General features: G+C 48.5%; 2 protein-coding genes across 2 annotated transcripts; one reads left to right on the forward strand and one right to left on the reverse strand.

Annotated features, from left to right (window-relative positions):
- Positions 1 to 615: 615 nt before the first annotated feature.
- Positions 616 to 2,417, forward strand: LOC127756330 (adenylate isopentenyltransferase-like). The gene has a single exon (XM_052281700.1). It carries the CDS (start codon positions 912 to 914, stop codon positions 2,046 to 2,048), a length of 1,137 nt encoding a protein of 378 aa, XP_052137660.1. The 5' UTR covers positions 616 to 911; the 3' UTR covers positions 2,049 to 2,417.
- Positions 2,418 to 12,004: 9,587 nt separating this feature from the next.
- On the reverse strand, positions 12,005 to 15,889 carry LOC127767616 (uncharacterized). Its single transcript, XM_052293010.1, has 3 exons — positions 14,951 to 15,889; positions 14,797 to 14,856; positions 12,005 to 14,704 (listed from the first exon to the last, which is right to left on the reverse strand). Exons 1-3 carry the CDS (start codon positions 15,488 to 15,490, stop codon positions 14,699 to 14,701), a joined length of 606 nt encoding a protein of 201 aa, XP_052148970.1. The 5' UTR covers positions 15,491 to 15,889; the 3' UTR covers positions 12,005 to 14,698.
- Between the last annotated feature and the right edge of the window lie 435 nt (positions 15,890 to 16,324).

Genomic DNA, 16,324 nt, shown 5'->3' on the forward strand with positions numbered 1-16,324 from the left:
TGCTCCCGCAGTTGCGTTGCACGACGTACTACATATGTAACCAGAAAAATGCCACGACGATGCAGATCGATATATAGTCAGGCAGCATTAGCGTGGTCGAGTCCCCAACGCTCGGCATTGCCTCATCAGTTAATCCGCACTCGCCTTTTTGTTAGCGGGACACGCATGCGCTGTGTGTGTGTGTGCTCCCTTCGATCGGGCACGAGCTGTGTGCGGTGGCATGGGCGCATGGCAGCGACTGGTCGAAACGCGGCCGCACGACGGACACGCCGCTCGATCCCCCGCGCGGCTGCCGTGCTCCCCCTCTCGTCTGGATCACCGGCGGCGTGGGCGGCTCTCTTCCACGAGGCATGAGCTCGGTTTTTTTTTTTCCCTCTGCTCGCGACGGAGAGGGAAAAGGCTGCTGCTTCTTATTCTTATTCCCTGGAGCGATCAGCTTTTTCTCCGCCCCCCGGAGGTGAAAACAAAGCAACGAATGGAACCATGGAAACGAAGTGAAGGAGCGTGCCTTCGCAATCATGGCCTGAGGCCCTGAGCGGCTGAGCCCCTGAGGCCTCCTGAGTATATATAAACCAAGCATGGTTTGCCTCCTGCATTGCCCGTGTGAATGCCAATGATACAGAGCCCCCCAAGAGCAGAGCAAGCGCGAGAACACACACCAACAACGCAACAAACCACCAGGCGTGCGCGTGCAAGCGCAAGGCTTGAAACGGAGAGACACGAAAAGCGCCAAGGTGTTCGCCCATCATTATAATCAGCTTATACGGGCGCGAGCGAAACCGCACAGTTGTACACTTGGACTCGCAAACTAGACTCTCCGTCTCCTTGCGCTGCGCGTTATATCGGCTCTGCCTATATAAGTGTGCTGAGGCGACTGGGGCTCGGTGAGTGTTTTTGGGTGGGCCGGCTTTATGAGCAGTCTCGGTTTGAAGATCCGCACCGTCGTCCGCTCACCTATGGCGGCCGCGGCCGTCGCTGGCGTCGGAAGGGATGGTAGCTTCGCCTCCCAGAAGCGGCCACGTCGGGTTAGTGTGAGAATGGAGAGAAGCAGAGTCGGGGACGGTTGCTGCTGCTCCTGCTCTGGCCGCGGCGGGGTGGCGTCCACTACGGCGGTCCGGCCGTCCACGGGGATGGTGGTGATCGTCGGCGCCACGGGCACGGGGAAGACCAAGCTTTCCATCGACGCGGCGCAGGAGCTCGCCGGCGAGGTGGTGAACGCTGACAAGATTCAGCTGTACGACGGCCTCGACGTCACCACGAACAAGGTGTCGCTCGCCGACCGCCGGGGCGTCCCGCACCACCTCCTCGGCGCAATCCGCGCCGAGGCCGGGGAGCTGCCGCCGTCGTCGTTCCGCTCGCTCGCCGCCGCCGCCGCGGCCGGCATCGCGTCGCGCGGGCGCGTGCCGGTCGTGGCCGGCGGGTCCAACTCGCTCATCCACGCGCTCCTCGCTGACCCCATCGATGCCGCGCCGCGTGACCCTTTCGCGGACGCCGATGTCGGGTACCGGCCGGCGCTCCGGTTCCCGTGCTGCCTCCTCTGGGTCGACGTCGACGACGATGTTCTCGACGAATACCTCGACCGGCGCGTGGACGACATGGTCGGCGAGGGGATGGTCGAGGAGCTCGAGGAATACTTCGCGACGACGTCGGCCTCGGAGCGGGCCTCGCACGCCGGGCTGGGCAAGGCCATCGGCGTGCCGGAGCTCGGCGACTACTTCGCCGGGCGCAAGAGCCTCGACGCGGCGATAGACGAGATCAAGGCCAACACGCGGGTCCTCGCGGCCCGCCAGGTCGGCAAGATCCGACGCATGGCCGACGTTTGGGGCTGGCCCATCCGCCGCCTCGACGCCACGGCCACCATCCGGGCGCGGCTCTCCGGCGCTGGCCGCGCCGCCGAGGCCGCCGCGTGGGAGCGCGACGTGCGCGGGCCAGGCCTCGCCGCGATGCGTCAGTTCGTCGGCCGCGCCGACTTCAACGCCGCAGCGGTCGACCAGCTAGCCGCGCGGAGTCGGAGGCAATGCCTTCGCGGTGGCATGGTGGCCGGCTGAGCCCGAGCGGAGGAAAAAAAAAAAGCTTGCGAGCTTTTGGGTTCAAAATTTTTCGATAGGCCGCCGATTTTGGCGGGCCCGATGGCTCATCTGACACAGGTCGGTGGGGCCACAGGACATGCTACAGCGAAAGACAGAGCACAATACAGAGCAAGCAGGAACAAGAAATAGAGAGAAAAAGCAGAGAGCTGTGAAGTTTTGCAGAGAGGACTGTGAATTCCTTCTCCCTGGCCTGGAGGCTGCTTAATCTTCTTTTGGATTCATCAACCTTTTTCCTAGCTAGCCACCATTGTATACAGTGTAATCTACTGCTCCCCCTTGTTCAAATTTTGAAATAGTTTTACATTTTCAACCTGACCTTGAGGAGGATATTACAGGATTCATCACCATGCACCAGATGCACTTGGTTTTCTGCTCGGCCTTTTTCGTTTTTGTCTCCATGTGTAATCGGGGCATGCTTTGCATCTCTGAACCCTGTGCTTTTGACCATTGCGTTGGTTATCTGTTGATCGCTTGGAACTCGATTCTTTAATTCGATCTGCAGAGTAGTCTAGTTGCATGCACTGGGTTTAGTTGCTTCCCTTGTTGACATGTAGTGGTGGATTCTCTGAAACATTCCAGCTGGTAGCGTGCACTGGAGCCGCTGATTAAGTGCGTAATCTCATGCTTGGTGTGTGATTAAGGGGAGGGGTTTGTGCTGGCCGCGTGAGTTGGTGTCTTGTACTCTTGTTGTGCCAGCTACCAAGGCAGTTCGAGCCTAGACGTGTGATGCATTCTCGTACTCCTGTTTTCCTCTTCATTCTCTCTCTCTCACATTCCTTCAGTGTGACTGTTCGATTCGCACGCACCGACATCGCCGGGTTCTTTTTTTCCATTGCCGTGGTATGTTAGAGCAAGTTTAATAGTATAGCCAATTGCTGACTCCAAATCATTTATAGTTAACTTAATAGCTAATTCATACAATAGTTATCTATAAACATATACTACACAATTAATATCTGGTCCCACCTGTCATACACACATATTTTGTAGTCCGTGCTATAACTGGCTATAAATTTATAGCTCGCTACTATTCTCTTTTCTCTTTTATCTCTTTGAAATGTGTTTATGGCTGGTTTATAGTCTGTACCTGCTCTTAGCTACTGACGATCCTCTCCTGCATGAGTATTTTTGTCTCCTTTTTACACTCACCAAGACACCAACCGTTACACGATTGGTGAGTCGGCTGGATTTGACGGCCCTGGGTGACGTGGCTGCGTGTGATGTCGTTATTCTATTCTGCAGCCACACCTGGCTGTGGGTTGGAGATGTTGAGCGAGAAGAAGGCAGAGACTGGCATCCTCTGAGACTCTCTGTTCACCACAAGCAAGCACTTGCGATCGAGTAGTGGCGAGTCGTCCTGTTGTCATGTGCGACTTGTTGATGATGTCGCTCGCCTGCGCTCGATTAGGATGTGGCACCATACTGCTAGCTAGTACTGGAGTATTATTCTCTGGAGTAGCCAAGCTGTTTCTCTCATGCGTGTTTACTTAATGCAAACAACTAACCCCCTGCGTGCTGCAAATATAATACTGCTGCTACTACTAACACTGCGTGACTTTCAGATGCCTCCTGCCTCAGCAGGAATTCACATCAGAACAGAAGCCGGCCGCCACCATTGCCATCCCGAACAAACTCCTCGAAACCAAAGCTCCTTTCGGACGAACCGATGACAAGTACTACTATAGAAGCTATACTACCCATCCTACAATATTCCTACACCGTGCGTGCATTTGCATGCACGAGTGTTGACCTGAACAGTTGAAGGCGTGGCACGCAAAAGGATGCAGAGACAACGAGGCCCTGATGATGGCTGCTGGCTCTCGCCATCGCTGGGCCGCCTGGGCGCCGGCCGCTGCTGCGTGCGTCGCGTGCGCGCGGCGACGAGCTGCGCCAGAACCTGCACTAGCTGCCGCACGCGCGGCCCCCTCCGGTGACGAGGAGCTGCGCCTGCATCTGCATGCATGCACTTGCTCCCGCCTCTCGCCCAACCCGCCTTGCCGCCTTGGTAGTTGTTGCGGTTGCTGGTCTCTAGGGCCCTTGAGACGGCAAAGGCCATCATTGATGTTGCCTTGTTTTTGGCGCTCGAGGGGGGTGAGGCTTCTCCTTCTCCAGCTGCGCGTGTCTGTGCATGTACTAGGCCACGGCCAGCATCGTAACAATATACAAGTACTCCACTGTACTGGCCTCTGTTTCGCTTGTCCTCCCAGGGCTCAACCATGGCGCCCAGGCGCTGTCTAACTGTCGCTAATCCTCTTGCTTTGCAGCCCGTTTACTAGTAATTAAGTGCAGCCACTCCTTGCCAAAACCCAGCTCCTTCTCGTTGCCTTCTTAGGATCACGTCTTTCTGGCTAGATTCGAGCTAAATTGGCCCCTTCTTTCGTCGTCTGTCTTGATCACGTATGTGCATCGTGTTTTATTCAGAGTCAAACCGAGACCACAAAGCGTTGGGTTTGCTCCTAATCTTTTAATTTGGCCTGTTCTTGCTCATGCCAACACATTCCTCCAGTTTTGTTTTCATGTACTCTAAACAAGTCTACTCAACGTCTCGACATGCTGGTTATGCTGTACGAAAAGGTGTGCTTAGAACATGATCAACTGATTCTCTCCTCCCCATGGCTGCACTAGATTTATTTCCACTTGGGCTCGTGTGCTGCACTGAGCTGAGGTGCATGAACGCAGCGAATCGAAGCAAGCAGGGTAACGATTTTAAATCTCGCACCTGTTCTCCTGGGCAGACCCTGCAGCCATGCCTCCTCTCGGCTGCGCCCCCAAAAGCCTCCCCAGATCCATTTCTGCTGGACAGGAATTTAGCCTTTGCTTCCGTGTGTTGTGTACGCATTAGGACAGGGTAGATGATTAACTGCTCCACTTGCTTGCATGGTCAGTGCCTAGATGCTTCTCCTCAAAAAGATCCAATGATGTGTTTTGTGCCCTCTTTCTCGCTTAAACAAGTATGATCCAGCCTGGTCTTTCACTATATAGATATAGTCGTCCTCAGAAAACTCCTCAATACTCTTCTCAGAAAACAGATCGTCTAACTGATACTGATACATTCGGTTCTTTGTCTATTAAGTTATTCCATCCAACCTCGTGTCATAGGCTGACTATTCGTCAGATTCAGACACTTCTTTATGCCTTGAGTAAAGATCTATATCCACTGATCTCATCACTCCTCCCATTTCCTATATAGAAAATATCATTTTCTTAGTTAGAAGGTCAAACAACGAATTGTTCTGACCTACAGGCATAATTTAAGTTTGGTAAACGATTACAAAATACAACGAATTAGTCCAACCATACCCCCCCCCCCCCCCCCCCCAAAAAAAAAAAAGTAAAGTTTTCATGTACAGAAACAAAATTGCACATTACGCCGTTTGGGCTTAGCAATGTGCGAGGGGCTACAAGTGTTTTTTTCGGGAATACGCTAGGAGCATATTTTTGTATTAAGAGGAATAAAAGCTATTTACAAGTCAAATACTAGATTAAAGGGGAGGGGGTACCGGAGTGCAACAGGACTTAGGCTACAATCTCACAACCGATTAGGACGGCCTAGGGACTCTTCAAACTAGAGACCAAGCCGCCGGTACGGCCGCCTTTGCCAGGCGCCATAGCTCTGCCTCAGCGTATTTAAATGTTAGCAAAGCAAACACATAAAAAAAAAACTTAGACCATAATATTACTATGCGCCAGACCACACCAGTATTTAAATATTTGGTTGGATATGCATTTTTTTGGGCTACAAACAAAGAAACAACCCACAATGTATATATGCTAGCAAACGTACAGTAGTATATCTGCAGGGACATCTCTGTCCTAACTGAAACACGGTTTGTACTCTAATAAAAAAGTTTGGTTATACTCTCCAAGGGTACAGTTTAGAGAAACTGAACATTTCTGAACTCCCATCCACACGACGGTCGGTGCCCAATCTAGTCACTGATCCCTGAAATCGACGGACGCAGCAGACACCCCGACGACACGGCGACGCCAATTGCCTGCAGAAGCTCGACACGCGCAGAGGAGACGACACAACGCGCGTTGCACACTTTACCGTCCTTGGCGCATCTAAAGTCGTTAGCCTCGTCCGCGCAGTGCGTCACTTACTCACTTTTGGGTTTCGCCGGTCACGCATTGCTGCCGCCTGCAACCGCAAGCGTTCGCAAGGCGTGCTACGCCGCCGACACGCGCGCGAACATCTCTACGTCGTCCCTAACCGGCAGGTTTCGCTCGCGCGTCCTGCGTCCTGCCGACCATCACGTCCACATCCACGGTCATGCTCCTTGCTAGTATTTCTTACCTTCCAAGTCCAGTAAAACCGCGAACATTTTCCTAGCGATGTGACTGGAACAGGAGCGAAGCAATGGTAGCAAACTGGCATCGGTGGTTGGGCGTTGGACTTGGTGCAGCCATGACGAACACGACGGCGGCGAGGAGAAGGCCGGGAGGGGCGCGCTCTCTGGCGTGATTGCAACCGCTTGATGGGGTAAAAAAAAAAAGTCGTTTTTCTTGATCCCGGTCTTACGAAACCGGGACCGCTGCCGCTAAGCTCAACACTTTTCTGTCATTCATTCACTCTTCCGGGCTCAGCCGACCTCTTATGTCGCTTTGAATTGTGTGATCCATGTGGTGTTCACAGTTAACTGAAGATTGAGATATTTTACAGTTTTTAGAGATACCGAAAGATATCAAAATTGTGTAAATTTTCATATGACCTGGTATCGGAGGTATCAAGATATGCCAAATTTTATGCTACAATAAAATATGATACCTCCTAGTACTTATAAAAAACTGTAAAATCACTCCTGAAGATTAGTTTCTCTAATCCCCGGTAACGCTACAAACCGATACCCCCATAATCTTCAGGCTCTATGTACATTTAGCAGATTAGCTCTGACCTAAATTGTATCAAGTAGATGATACTCGTTGATTTTGGGAGCTGGGTTCGAAATGTTTTCACCTTGCAAGAATTTTTCGTGATCGTATTTGTTTCCGTCGTTCATATTTCGATTACTCCTGCGTGCATAGATACTTGACGATTAGGAGAAAATTCGGTCTAATTTTTAATACTTTGACCATCAATTTAGATTGGAATAAGTTAATAAAATATACTCCATCCGTTCTAAAATATAAGCATTTTTAAACCCTTACACAGTCTCCGAGATGTTAATTTGACCAACCGTATCTATAAAGGTAAGATGTTTTAAATAAAAAGAGTTGCATGTTATGATATTTTGTTTAATGATAAATTTAGTGCATCAATTTTATATGATTGATGTTTTTTTTTATTTTTTTCTATTAATAGTCAAAGTTAAGAAAGTTTGACTTGTCACTATGCTAAAAATGTTTATATTTTGGGACGTAGAGAGTAATAAATTTATGAAATTAATACTTTTCAATTCCAATTTACGCATACTTTTTTTTTAAAAAAAGGAAAATAGACATACGAGATATTATTTATAGTCACAATTTTAAAAGTTTGATAAAATAATATCGTCAACATCAAATATTTGTGACCAAGGGAAGTTTTTTTTATTATGAAATCAATATTGTCTCTACATAAAAAAAACACGAAAACAAATACCCAATCTATAATTTTTAATGGATGACACCATTGACATTTAACGTATGTTTGACTATTCATCTTGTCAAAAGTTTATGTAAATATATAAAAATAGAAAAATCATGTTTAAAGTAGCTTCAATCATATACAGTCACGCATACTATTAAATAATTGAAGCTATAGTTATAGTCGTGGCTGCTTCATCCGTTTTAAAATATACTACCCTAAGATTAGATTAAACACATATTATGAATCTGAACGCATGTTCTATTTCTATATTTAGAACAGAAATAGTACTTATTTGTGCTGGAAGCAAAAGATTGACGACAAACTTGCGATCAAATGAACCCAGACAGATTGACGATTCGATTTCCATTTTTCGCGAGAGACCAATAAATTTTCAAGCTAAGACAAGACGCAACGGCTTCCTTGAATGATCGTGAGATCGAGATGCGTCTTCTACTCCTCTTGTGGTTTCGCTCTCTTCGATCTGTACTTGTGCAAATGCAAACTATCCAATCTCCACCACCAACACCATGCCGACGTGATCGCGAAGTTTAGCTTAGAACGGAGGGATGGACGACAAGGGGAGCATGCGCGCCGAGGCGACTGGCGACTGGCGACGGCGACACATCCGATTGGTAGGACACAGGATCGTACCAACAGACAACGGCGGCCCACGGCGGTAGCCTCGTCGTCACGTGGCAAACGCGGAGGATCGATCAATCTGTCTCAAAACCGTCTCCACACGCCCCTTTGACATCCTGCGCGACTGCGCGTGTCTCGCCGTCTCAACATCACAACCATCCCCGCGGCACGCGCGGACTTGGTGTTGGTGGCCGTGCCGTGCCGACCTCTTTTGGCTTCCGAACGCCTCCGCCGTACGGCAAAGATGCAGCCTGCGTGCAGCTGCCTGCCTGCCTGGATATGGCAGCGGACAGCGCGGCGAGACGATGCAAGAATTGCGAGTGATCAGGACAGCGCCGCCCGTCAGTCCACGACGACCCACACCCACTCTCCGGGCCTCCGCCGACCGCCGTGTCATCCGTTGGGTACATCTAGAACGAAGAAGGCGTGATTCCGTGACCTGACCAGCGGGTCTCGGTAAAAACTTTTGATGTGCAATAACGCGGTGAGACCGGGATTTCATTGACGGTGATAAGCAGAGGCTGTTTGCGTACTCCTACTTTTCGTTATTCGTTTCACCGCGAAGGTTTTTGTTTCCACGACGAGAGCACGACAGGACGAGGTGTAGGTGTGTGTAAACCGGCGGAGGCGGTGGCAGTTGATGACACGGCACGAAGAAAGCTTGGGGATTTGAGCATGCTATGTTGGCCCGTAGTGTACTTCTAAGCCTGCAAAACTGATAAGCCCTGGGTTACGGGCCCACATTGGCAGCAACCTTAACAGGCCGTCGTCTGTTAGAGTGTTAGTTTCAAATGGGCCTTGACAAATTTTAGCACGGAATAAGTTCACTTAAGGTCTCTTAACTTGTCAACGAATCCGATTTTCGTCCTTCAACCGGAAAACCAGATACAATGATCCCTCAACTATTAAAACTGGTGCAAAGCAGGTCCCTCAGCGGCTTTGATTGTGGTTTTGGCTGATGTGGCGCCTACGTAGGATTGGGCTTTCTTATTTGGATTGGGCATCTTATAGGAACAAGTCTATTTTGCCTCCCTCATATTTTGCCCTTGGTCGAATCGCATCCACAACCGCAAAACTGGATATAACGCCTCTCCCATCTCCAAAACCGCTTCAAATTGACTCCTCGGGTGGTTTTGTTGATGGTTTTATCCTACATGGCGCATAGGTGGTATTTTAGACAAATAGTAATAATAGTGACAATGGGTCCCACATGTCGGTTAAGTATTCATCCTCCTATTGCGAGCCAACAACTCCGGCGAGCTCACGCCACCACGGTCACGCAGTAGCCACCACAAATCAGGAATCACCTTCGTCATCACCCAATTCCTCTGGCGGTTGCTTTCAACCACAACGCTTCATCTCTGTATTCTTCCTCGATAACAACTCCAAGTGCATTAAGGTCCTCACCAGCCACCTCGACGAGCTCTCCCTGGACAATGCGACGCTACGCTCCGCCCAATGCATCCTCGCCGGCGAAGCAAAGGGCGTCCTCCTTAGATGCACCAAGATGCATCGGTGCCGACGCTGACGCAGCACATGCACGAAGCTCCTTGACGGGACGCCTTGCCGAGCTCCCACCACCACCTAGGGCCTCTACCTACTCCTCCAAGACTTCTCCGCCTCCATCTTCCTCGAGGGGACGAGCCTCTCTCCCCACCAACCGCCTCCTCTCGTCGGGATTTCTCGGTTGCGGCAGGAATCAGGATGGGAATGGTTAGGATATGGAACGAACCTAAACCGTTTCAATTGAGTTTATTGATCCATGGTTTAATAGGGTTAATCCATCGTGAGTCCATTATATCAATAGTTTATCCATGAATATCCAAATGGATCATCTACGTTCCTAGTAGACAAAAAGAAAAAACTCTTATTACATGCATGTAAAACTTGGGCCTAAAACTTTTAAACACGCGTTCACATTATAAAAACTTATCAAATTTAGTTGAATTTTGTAGAGATAATTTATTGTATGGAGAAGCAACTTTGTTCAAATTTTTAAGTCATTTAGACATGTAGGGCCCACGATGCATTACTAAGATTCAAAATTCTAGTTACATGTGTGTAAAACTCGGACCAAAAAATTTCAAACTCACGTTCACACTATGAAAACTTGTTAAATTTAGTTGAATTTTGTAGGAATGATTTATTATATAGAGAAGCAATTTTGTACAAATTTTTGGAACATTTATACATGTGAAGTTATTTTGTGCCGAACTCCTTAAACCTAGGTTCTAATGGTTTGAGCCGTTTGATCCATTTATATTTTTGGAGCGACCCTAAAAATCCGTTAGGATAAATTTATGGATAGATTTAGTGGATAAATGGATCGATCCTACCCATTCCGATCCTGAGGCAGGAACTTCTGGTTGTAGCGGAAGTATCCTTATGCACAAGTGACTCTCTCCGTGGAGTCGGCAGCGGCGGCAGTTGTGTCGGTGTTGTGAGAGGATAGTGGCATTCCGACGTCCCTTACCCCGTCGTTGGTCGCTGGGAGCTTCAAGCAACTCGCGTGCGTGTCGCTGGAGAATAGGGAGAGAGGGTTGACTTGGGATGACGTAGCGAGCGCCTTAAGCTCCCATGCTGTCGTGGCTTCCGTTGACCTCTCAAAGCCCCTTGACTCACTGCTACAGTGCTAGGGGCTTCGAGCTCGCGCACGTGACGGAGGAGATGGGGAGAGAGGTCGGCTTGGGGGATGAGCGGTAAGCACTCTGTCGACCTCCCGCACCTCCCGCGGTGCAGTGGCCTCCCAAAGCCCGTCAGCTCGCTTATAGGAGGGGGGTCGCTGGGAGCTTCAAGCTCGCCCATCCTCGGTGTGTTGAACTCCCGTGGCATGGCTGCCTCTATTGGGACGATGGTGGACGAGCGGCCACACTTGGAGGGGCTCGCCAATCACCTCTGCAACCTGGCTTGGTCAGGAAAAAAGGGGAAAAGGAAGAGATGGGAGAAGAGGAGTGGGCACTGACACATGTGTCCCACTGTAGCCCATGCTGATTTAGCGAGTGTAACCACGATCAAATAGCCACATCAACAAAAAAAAATCACTTTCTAAACCACCAAAGAAGTCAATTCGCACCCGTTTTTGAAGTTGGAGGATGCAATATTCCCAGTTTTGTGGTTGAGAGATGCAATTCGACTAAGGACAATAGTTGAGGGAAGTAAATTAGACTTATTTGCATCTTATGTACATGGCATGACATGGGCTGTGACAACAACTCGTCACTGCTCGTCTCGGCTCTACCTTACCCGTGTCGAACCACCCCTATCAAACACGGTATAGCGGTGGGCTTGGCCCGTTAGGACAGAACGTACCGGTGGCAAGCCACCAATCCACCATGCATGTTTCTTCAAGAGAGAATGCCGAGTTTTCTCTCTCGCGTCGTCACCGCATACGCGTTTGTGTTGTGTAGCCGTTTACGTGTTGTTTTGACTGGCTGACGCATCATTTTCTTCTGTTTCTTCGCCTCCACGCTCCTCTGTCCTTCACGACTTTTCTCACAACTCGATGACCGCTGACTCAGTTCGCTACCATCGACGACGTGGTCGTGAAATACAGAAATAGTAAATATACGGCGGCACTCAGAATAGCAGAAGGCCACGAACCAAATGGAGCAATTCATGATTCGCAATTTGTTAAAGCTGAAACTAGATTTAATTCCACGTTAAAATTAAAAGTTTTAAAAAAATTAAAACGATATGACGGACAAGTTGAAAGTTTATGTGTATAAGAAAGGTCGATGTGATGGAAAGGTTGAAAGTTTGAAGAAAAAAGTTGTGAACTAAACAGGCCTAAGCTCAAACCATTGCCATTGCTTTCTGCAAACAGTAAGGAAAAGCAGGTGTACTATATAAAAGTTTATGGGATCGCCTGCAAATTGCGATATATCGTAAACAAAAGCACCCAGCGGAGCACACCGGTGACCGGTTAACCAAAGATTAATATTTTCGTTTTCAAGCAAAGGAATACACGAGTTTGCATTGCGACAAGTATGGATTGCGAAAAGGAACACCACTTATTAGAACGACAATTAGAGTATATTTAAATGCCTTGATAAGTGGGTCTACTTCATTCTGCGGTACATGAGCTGGTCACCCTCAGCTGAAAACGATTCTTGAACAAATCACACTTTTCGGTTCTCAAAGAAGAAGATAAGCATGAATATATGATGGCTAGAGCTCAAATCAGTAGACCACAACTATCTAGCAAAGTACTCTCTTCGTCCCATTTTAAGTCTAACCGTAAATTTTCGTGTTCAACTTTAATAGTTTATCTTATTTATTTTTAAAAAAAAAATAAAAAACATAAGTCACACAAAGTAATATTCATGTTTTATCGTCTAGTATCAATAAAAATATCAATCATATAAAAAACTTTTAAATAAAACGGATTAAAGTTGGACACGGAAACTCATGATTGTATTTAAAATGGGACGGAGGGAATAGTAATAGATGAAAAGGTTTTACTATATAAATATCAAGAATTGTCTGATTTGATGCAAGAAAACATGTAGAATAATGCATAGAAAAGGACCAATCAATTAGTACAATACAATCCTGAAGTCACATCATGCTTAAAAAGCTAAATTACGAATCGCAAAACTGTAGACAATCCACACAATAAGGCATTGTTTAGTTCTCAAAATTCTTTTTTCCAAAAACATCACATCAAATTTTTGGCACATGCATGAAGTATTAAATATAGATAAAATAGAAAACTAATTATACAGTTTGCGTAAAAATCGCGAGACGAATCTTTTGAGTCTAATTAGTCCATAATTAACCATAAGTACTATAGTAACCCACATGTACTAATGATGGATTAATTAGGCTTAATAAATTCATCTCGCGGTTTCCAGGCGAGTTATGAAATTAGTTTTTTCATTCGTGTCCGAAAACCCCTTCCGACATCCGGTCAAATGTTTAATGCGATACCTAAAAATTTTCAATTCGCGAATTAAACAAAAGGCCTAAGGCTCGACCTTAGCAAAGCTACGGTACATAACAAGGCATTTTCTAGATAAGAGATACCGACCTGTTTAGCTCGAGCAGAAGCAATAGCAGAAACAAATAGACCATCTGTCAGTCTGTCACTGAATTTTTTTCTCCCCAGGAAGCTGACACTGGAACTTGAATAACAGCTTAAAAAGAGTAAAGCCTGAACACAACGAAACACCAGCACCAAAATTTCCAAAGCCGGTTAAACAAATTCAAGCACTTCAAAGTTCTCTAGAAAAATTGTAAAAAAGAATTATACACAGACTGACAGACAACGACAAGTCAATACACTGATCCCTCAAGCTCACACATTACTTGGAGTCAAACAGCAACGTATGCAAAACCAAGGAAATATCTATTATCACTATATCCTATTAATGTTGAAATAGGAAAAAGATTATAAACGAAATTGCTGTACATGTAACATCACATAACTACAGAAACAAGGGTATCAGGATAAGTTTACATGAACTCATCCCACGTTTTGGAACCTTTTTTTTATAGAATTTTTAGCTTTGTCCACAACACGCCAAGATAACAAGCATTTTACACAAAGCAGATATCGACCTTGAGTAGCAAGTAGATATATAAAGAATAAGTCCGTACAGATGCTTGTGTTCTAGAAGTCTTGAACTGAAACAATACAGTGAACCAGTAGGAATAAAAACTTCCAAACAAGCACCAAATGCATAACAATATAATCTCAATATTAGAACGTAAAAGGAAAGGAAATCAACACTCCACAGGATGCATCAGCGTTAACAATATAAAAGCAAACTAGACTTAAGCAGAGTTTCTCTTTTTCACAACAAGCCAGAATTTGGCATATTAAAGCAAAACTATGTATGACCTTCCCCTGTTAACTGAAAAGAACAATGCACGAATTATTGTATTGAAGTCAAAGCAGCTTCTTCAGATGCATGCAATGGAACAATATTTTCATGTTTACTAGGACAATTTACCGAGCAAGCAACCATCAACAAGCGAAAGAAAATGCACAAAAACACTATTATTACTAGGGGAACATGCTAAAACAAGAAGCAATACGGCTCGCCGAAAAACAAGAAGAAGCAATATTAAATAACTTTCTCATAGTTTCGTAATAACGAAAATTCTTCATAGATTAATAGTACAATGTACAGATGATTACACTTTATACAATTAACAATCCTACAAGCCCAATAATCAATTTCCACAACCTAAACTCCTCAACAACCACATCCAATACATAATTAGAGGAGATTCCCAACTAAACTTCCCCTAACCCGTCCAGAACATTACGGTTCTGAAGCAACCCTGTTAGCCCATGATCACATAACAAAAGGAAAACGATCAGAACATCTGAAGAGAAAAGATATCAGAACATCTGAAAATCCCCTCCCATTGGAGCTTTCACAAATAACACCAATCACCTCTGCAAGACCAAAACACACGTTCAGAATTCAGAAATCAGAGCGAAGCAAAGAAAAGAACCCAACCACACGAACACATCGAACGACCCCTTACCTCTTCAATCTTGTATGTCTCCGGCGTCAGGTCCGCTAGGCACAATCCAGGGTACAGCAACTGCAATTCCCAAAAAAGAAGGAAATTGAATCAAACACTGAACTTGGATGCCCAAAATTTTGCAAATTTACAAACCCATAGGTTGAATCCTTACGTCGAGCTGGCGTTGCACGGTGCGGGGGCGCTTCTTGGGCCGGCGCGGGGGGCGAGTCCCGCGGATCGCCTTGAAGTCCTGGCCGATCTCCTCCTTGGACAGCACGATGGAGAACACCCGCTTCTTGGTCGCCGCCAGCGGCGATGGCGCTCGCTCCGGCGCGGCATCGGCCGCGTCGTCCGATCCCTCCGGACGCGGCGCGGCGGTGGCGGAGCGGCGGGTGCGGAGGTTCCACGGCCGCTGCGGACCCCGCTGAGGCGAACCGCCGCCGCCCACGCCGTCGGTGGAGCGGTGGGCCGCCTTCTCCTTGTCCGGCGACGGGGTGTCCGGCGCCGCGGGAGGGGGCGACGAGGCGGGGTTCTTGGAGCAGCGGAGGAGGCGGTGGGTGCCCCAGCTGAGGGTGGGGAACGAGAAGCTGTGGAGCCGCGTGCGCGACGGCTGCGGCGGAGCGGGAGCGGGAGCCGGGGAATCCTCCGAAGGAGACGAGGAATTGCCGGCTCGGTGGCGGTCGTGGTCGTCGACGGCGGCCATGAGGACCATGGGAGGGAGAGGCCGCGCGAGGAAGGAGGCCAGAAAGGGGGCGAAGCGAAGGAAGCGAGGAACGAGAGAAACACAGAGGAGAGGAGGATGAGGGAGGAGAGATAGAGAGAGAGAGAGAGAGGAGGGGTCAGTTTTGAAAACGGGGAAAGGCGAGTTTCTTTTTGCATCTGGACCCCCGGGAGATTCATGTATTACCCCGCGGGGTTATTTCCTTTTTCTTTTTTTTTTTTGTTTTGGAGCTTGGGGCTTCGGGGACTCGCCTTCGGTGCGGTGCCTCCCTGTCGCGCGCGTGAGATTGGGACGCGCCGGCGGATGGGAAATCCACCCATCCATCCGTCCAGTGGTGGGAGCGTGGGCAGGCGGCGTCGCGTTCCCTTTCCTCCCCACGTCGGGTGCGCGCGGCTGCCGCGCGCGGGGGTCGCGGAGGAAACGGGGGCGTGGCGCGGGCGACATCACGAGGGCTGTGCAAGTTGCCGTCGTCGGGTCGAGCCGCCGCCATCACATGCGTCGCCGCGCGCTCGAGGTAGGCAGGCGGGGCGGGCGCCGAGGGGGCCCCCAGGCCGCGCCCATGGTTCCGTGCGCCTTCTTTGCGGAGGTTTGGGCGTTTGGCGTCCGGGGGGAGTTGTCACTTGTCAATGCTGGGGCAAAATTTAGCCGTGGATAGCAACAGGCCGAGCCAGGGCGGAAGCCGTAGCTACCGGTTTCGCGTTTGGCGACTTGGGTCGCCTTCTCGACGGAACAATCGGTACGTTTCGAGGCTTGTGCTGATCTGCTACTCCTAGTTTGCACTGTGTTTAGATGTTTTATGTTTTGACCATTTATTACTCGTGTCGG

Source organism: Oryza glaberrima, chromosome 1 (genome assembly GCF_000147395.1).
Source record: "Oryza glaberrima chromosome 1, OglaRS2, whole genome shotgun sequence".
Classification (NCBI taxonomy): Eukaryota; Viridiplantae; Streptophyta; class Magnoliopsida; order Poales; family Poaceae; genus Oryza; species Oryza glaberrima.

Excerpts from the sequence above, each read along its gene's own strand:
- LOC127756330 (XM_052281700.1), top strand. The coding sequence starts at position 912 with ATGAGCAGTCTCGGTTTGAAGATCCGCACCGTCGTCCGCTCACCTATG.
- LOC127767616 (XM_052293010.1), bottom strand. The coding sequence starts at position 15,490 with ATGGTCCTCATGGCCGCCGTCGACGACCACGACCGCCACCGAGCCGGC. Across the intron at positions 14,857-14,950 it reads CCGTGCAACGCCAGCTCGAC|TTGCTGTACCCTGGATTGTG; the intron begins GTAAGGATTCAA and ends TGGGAATTGCAG.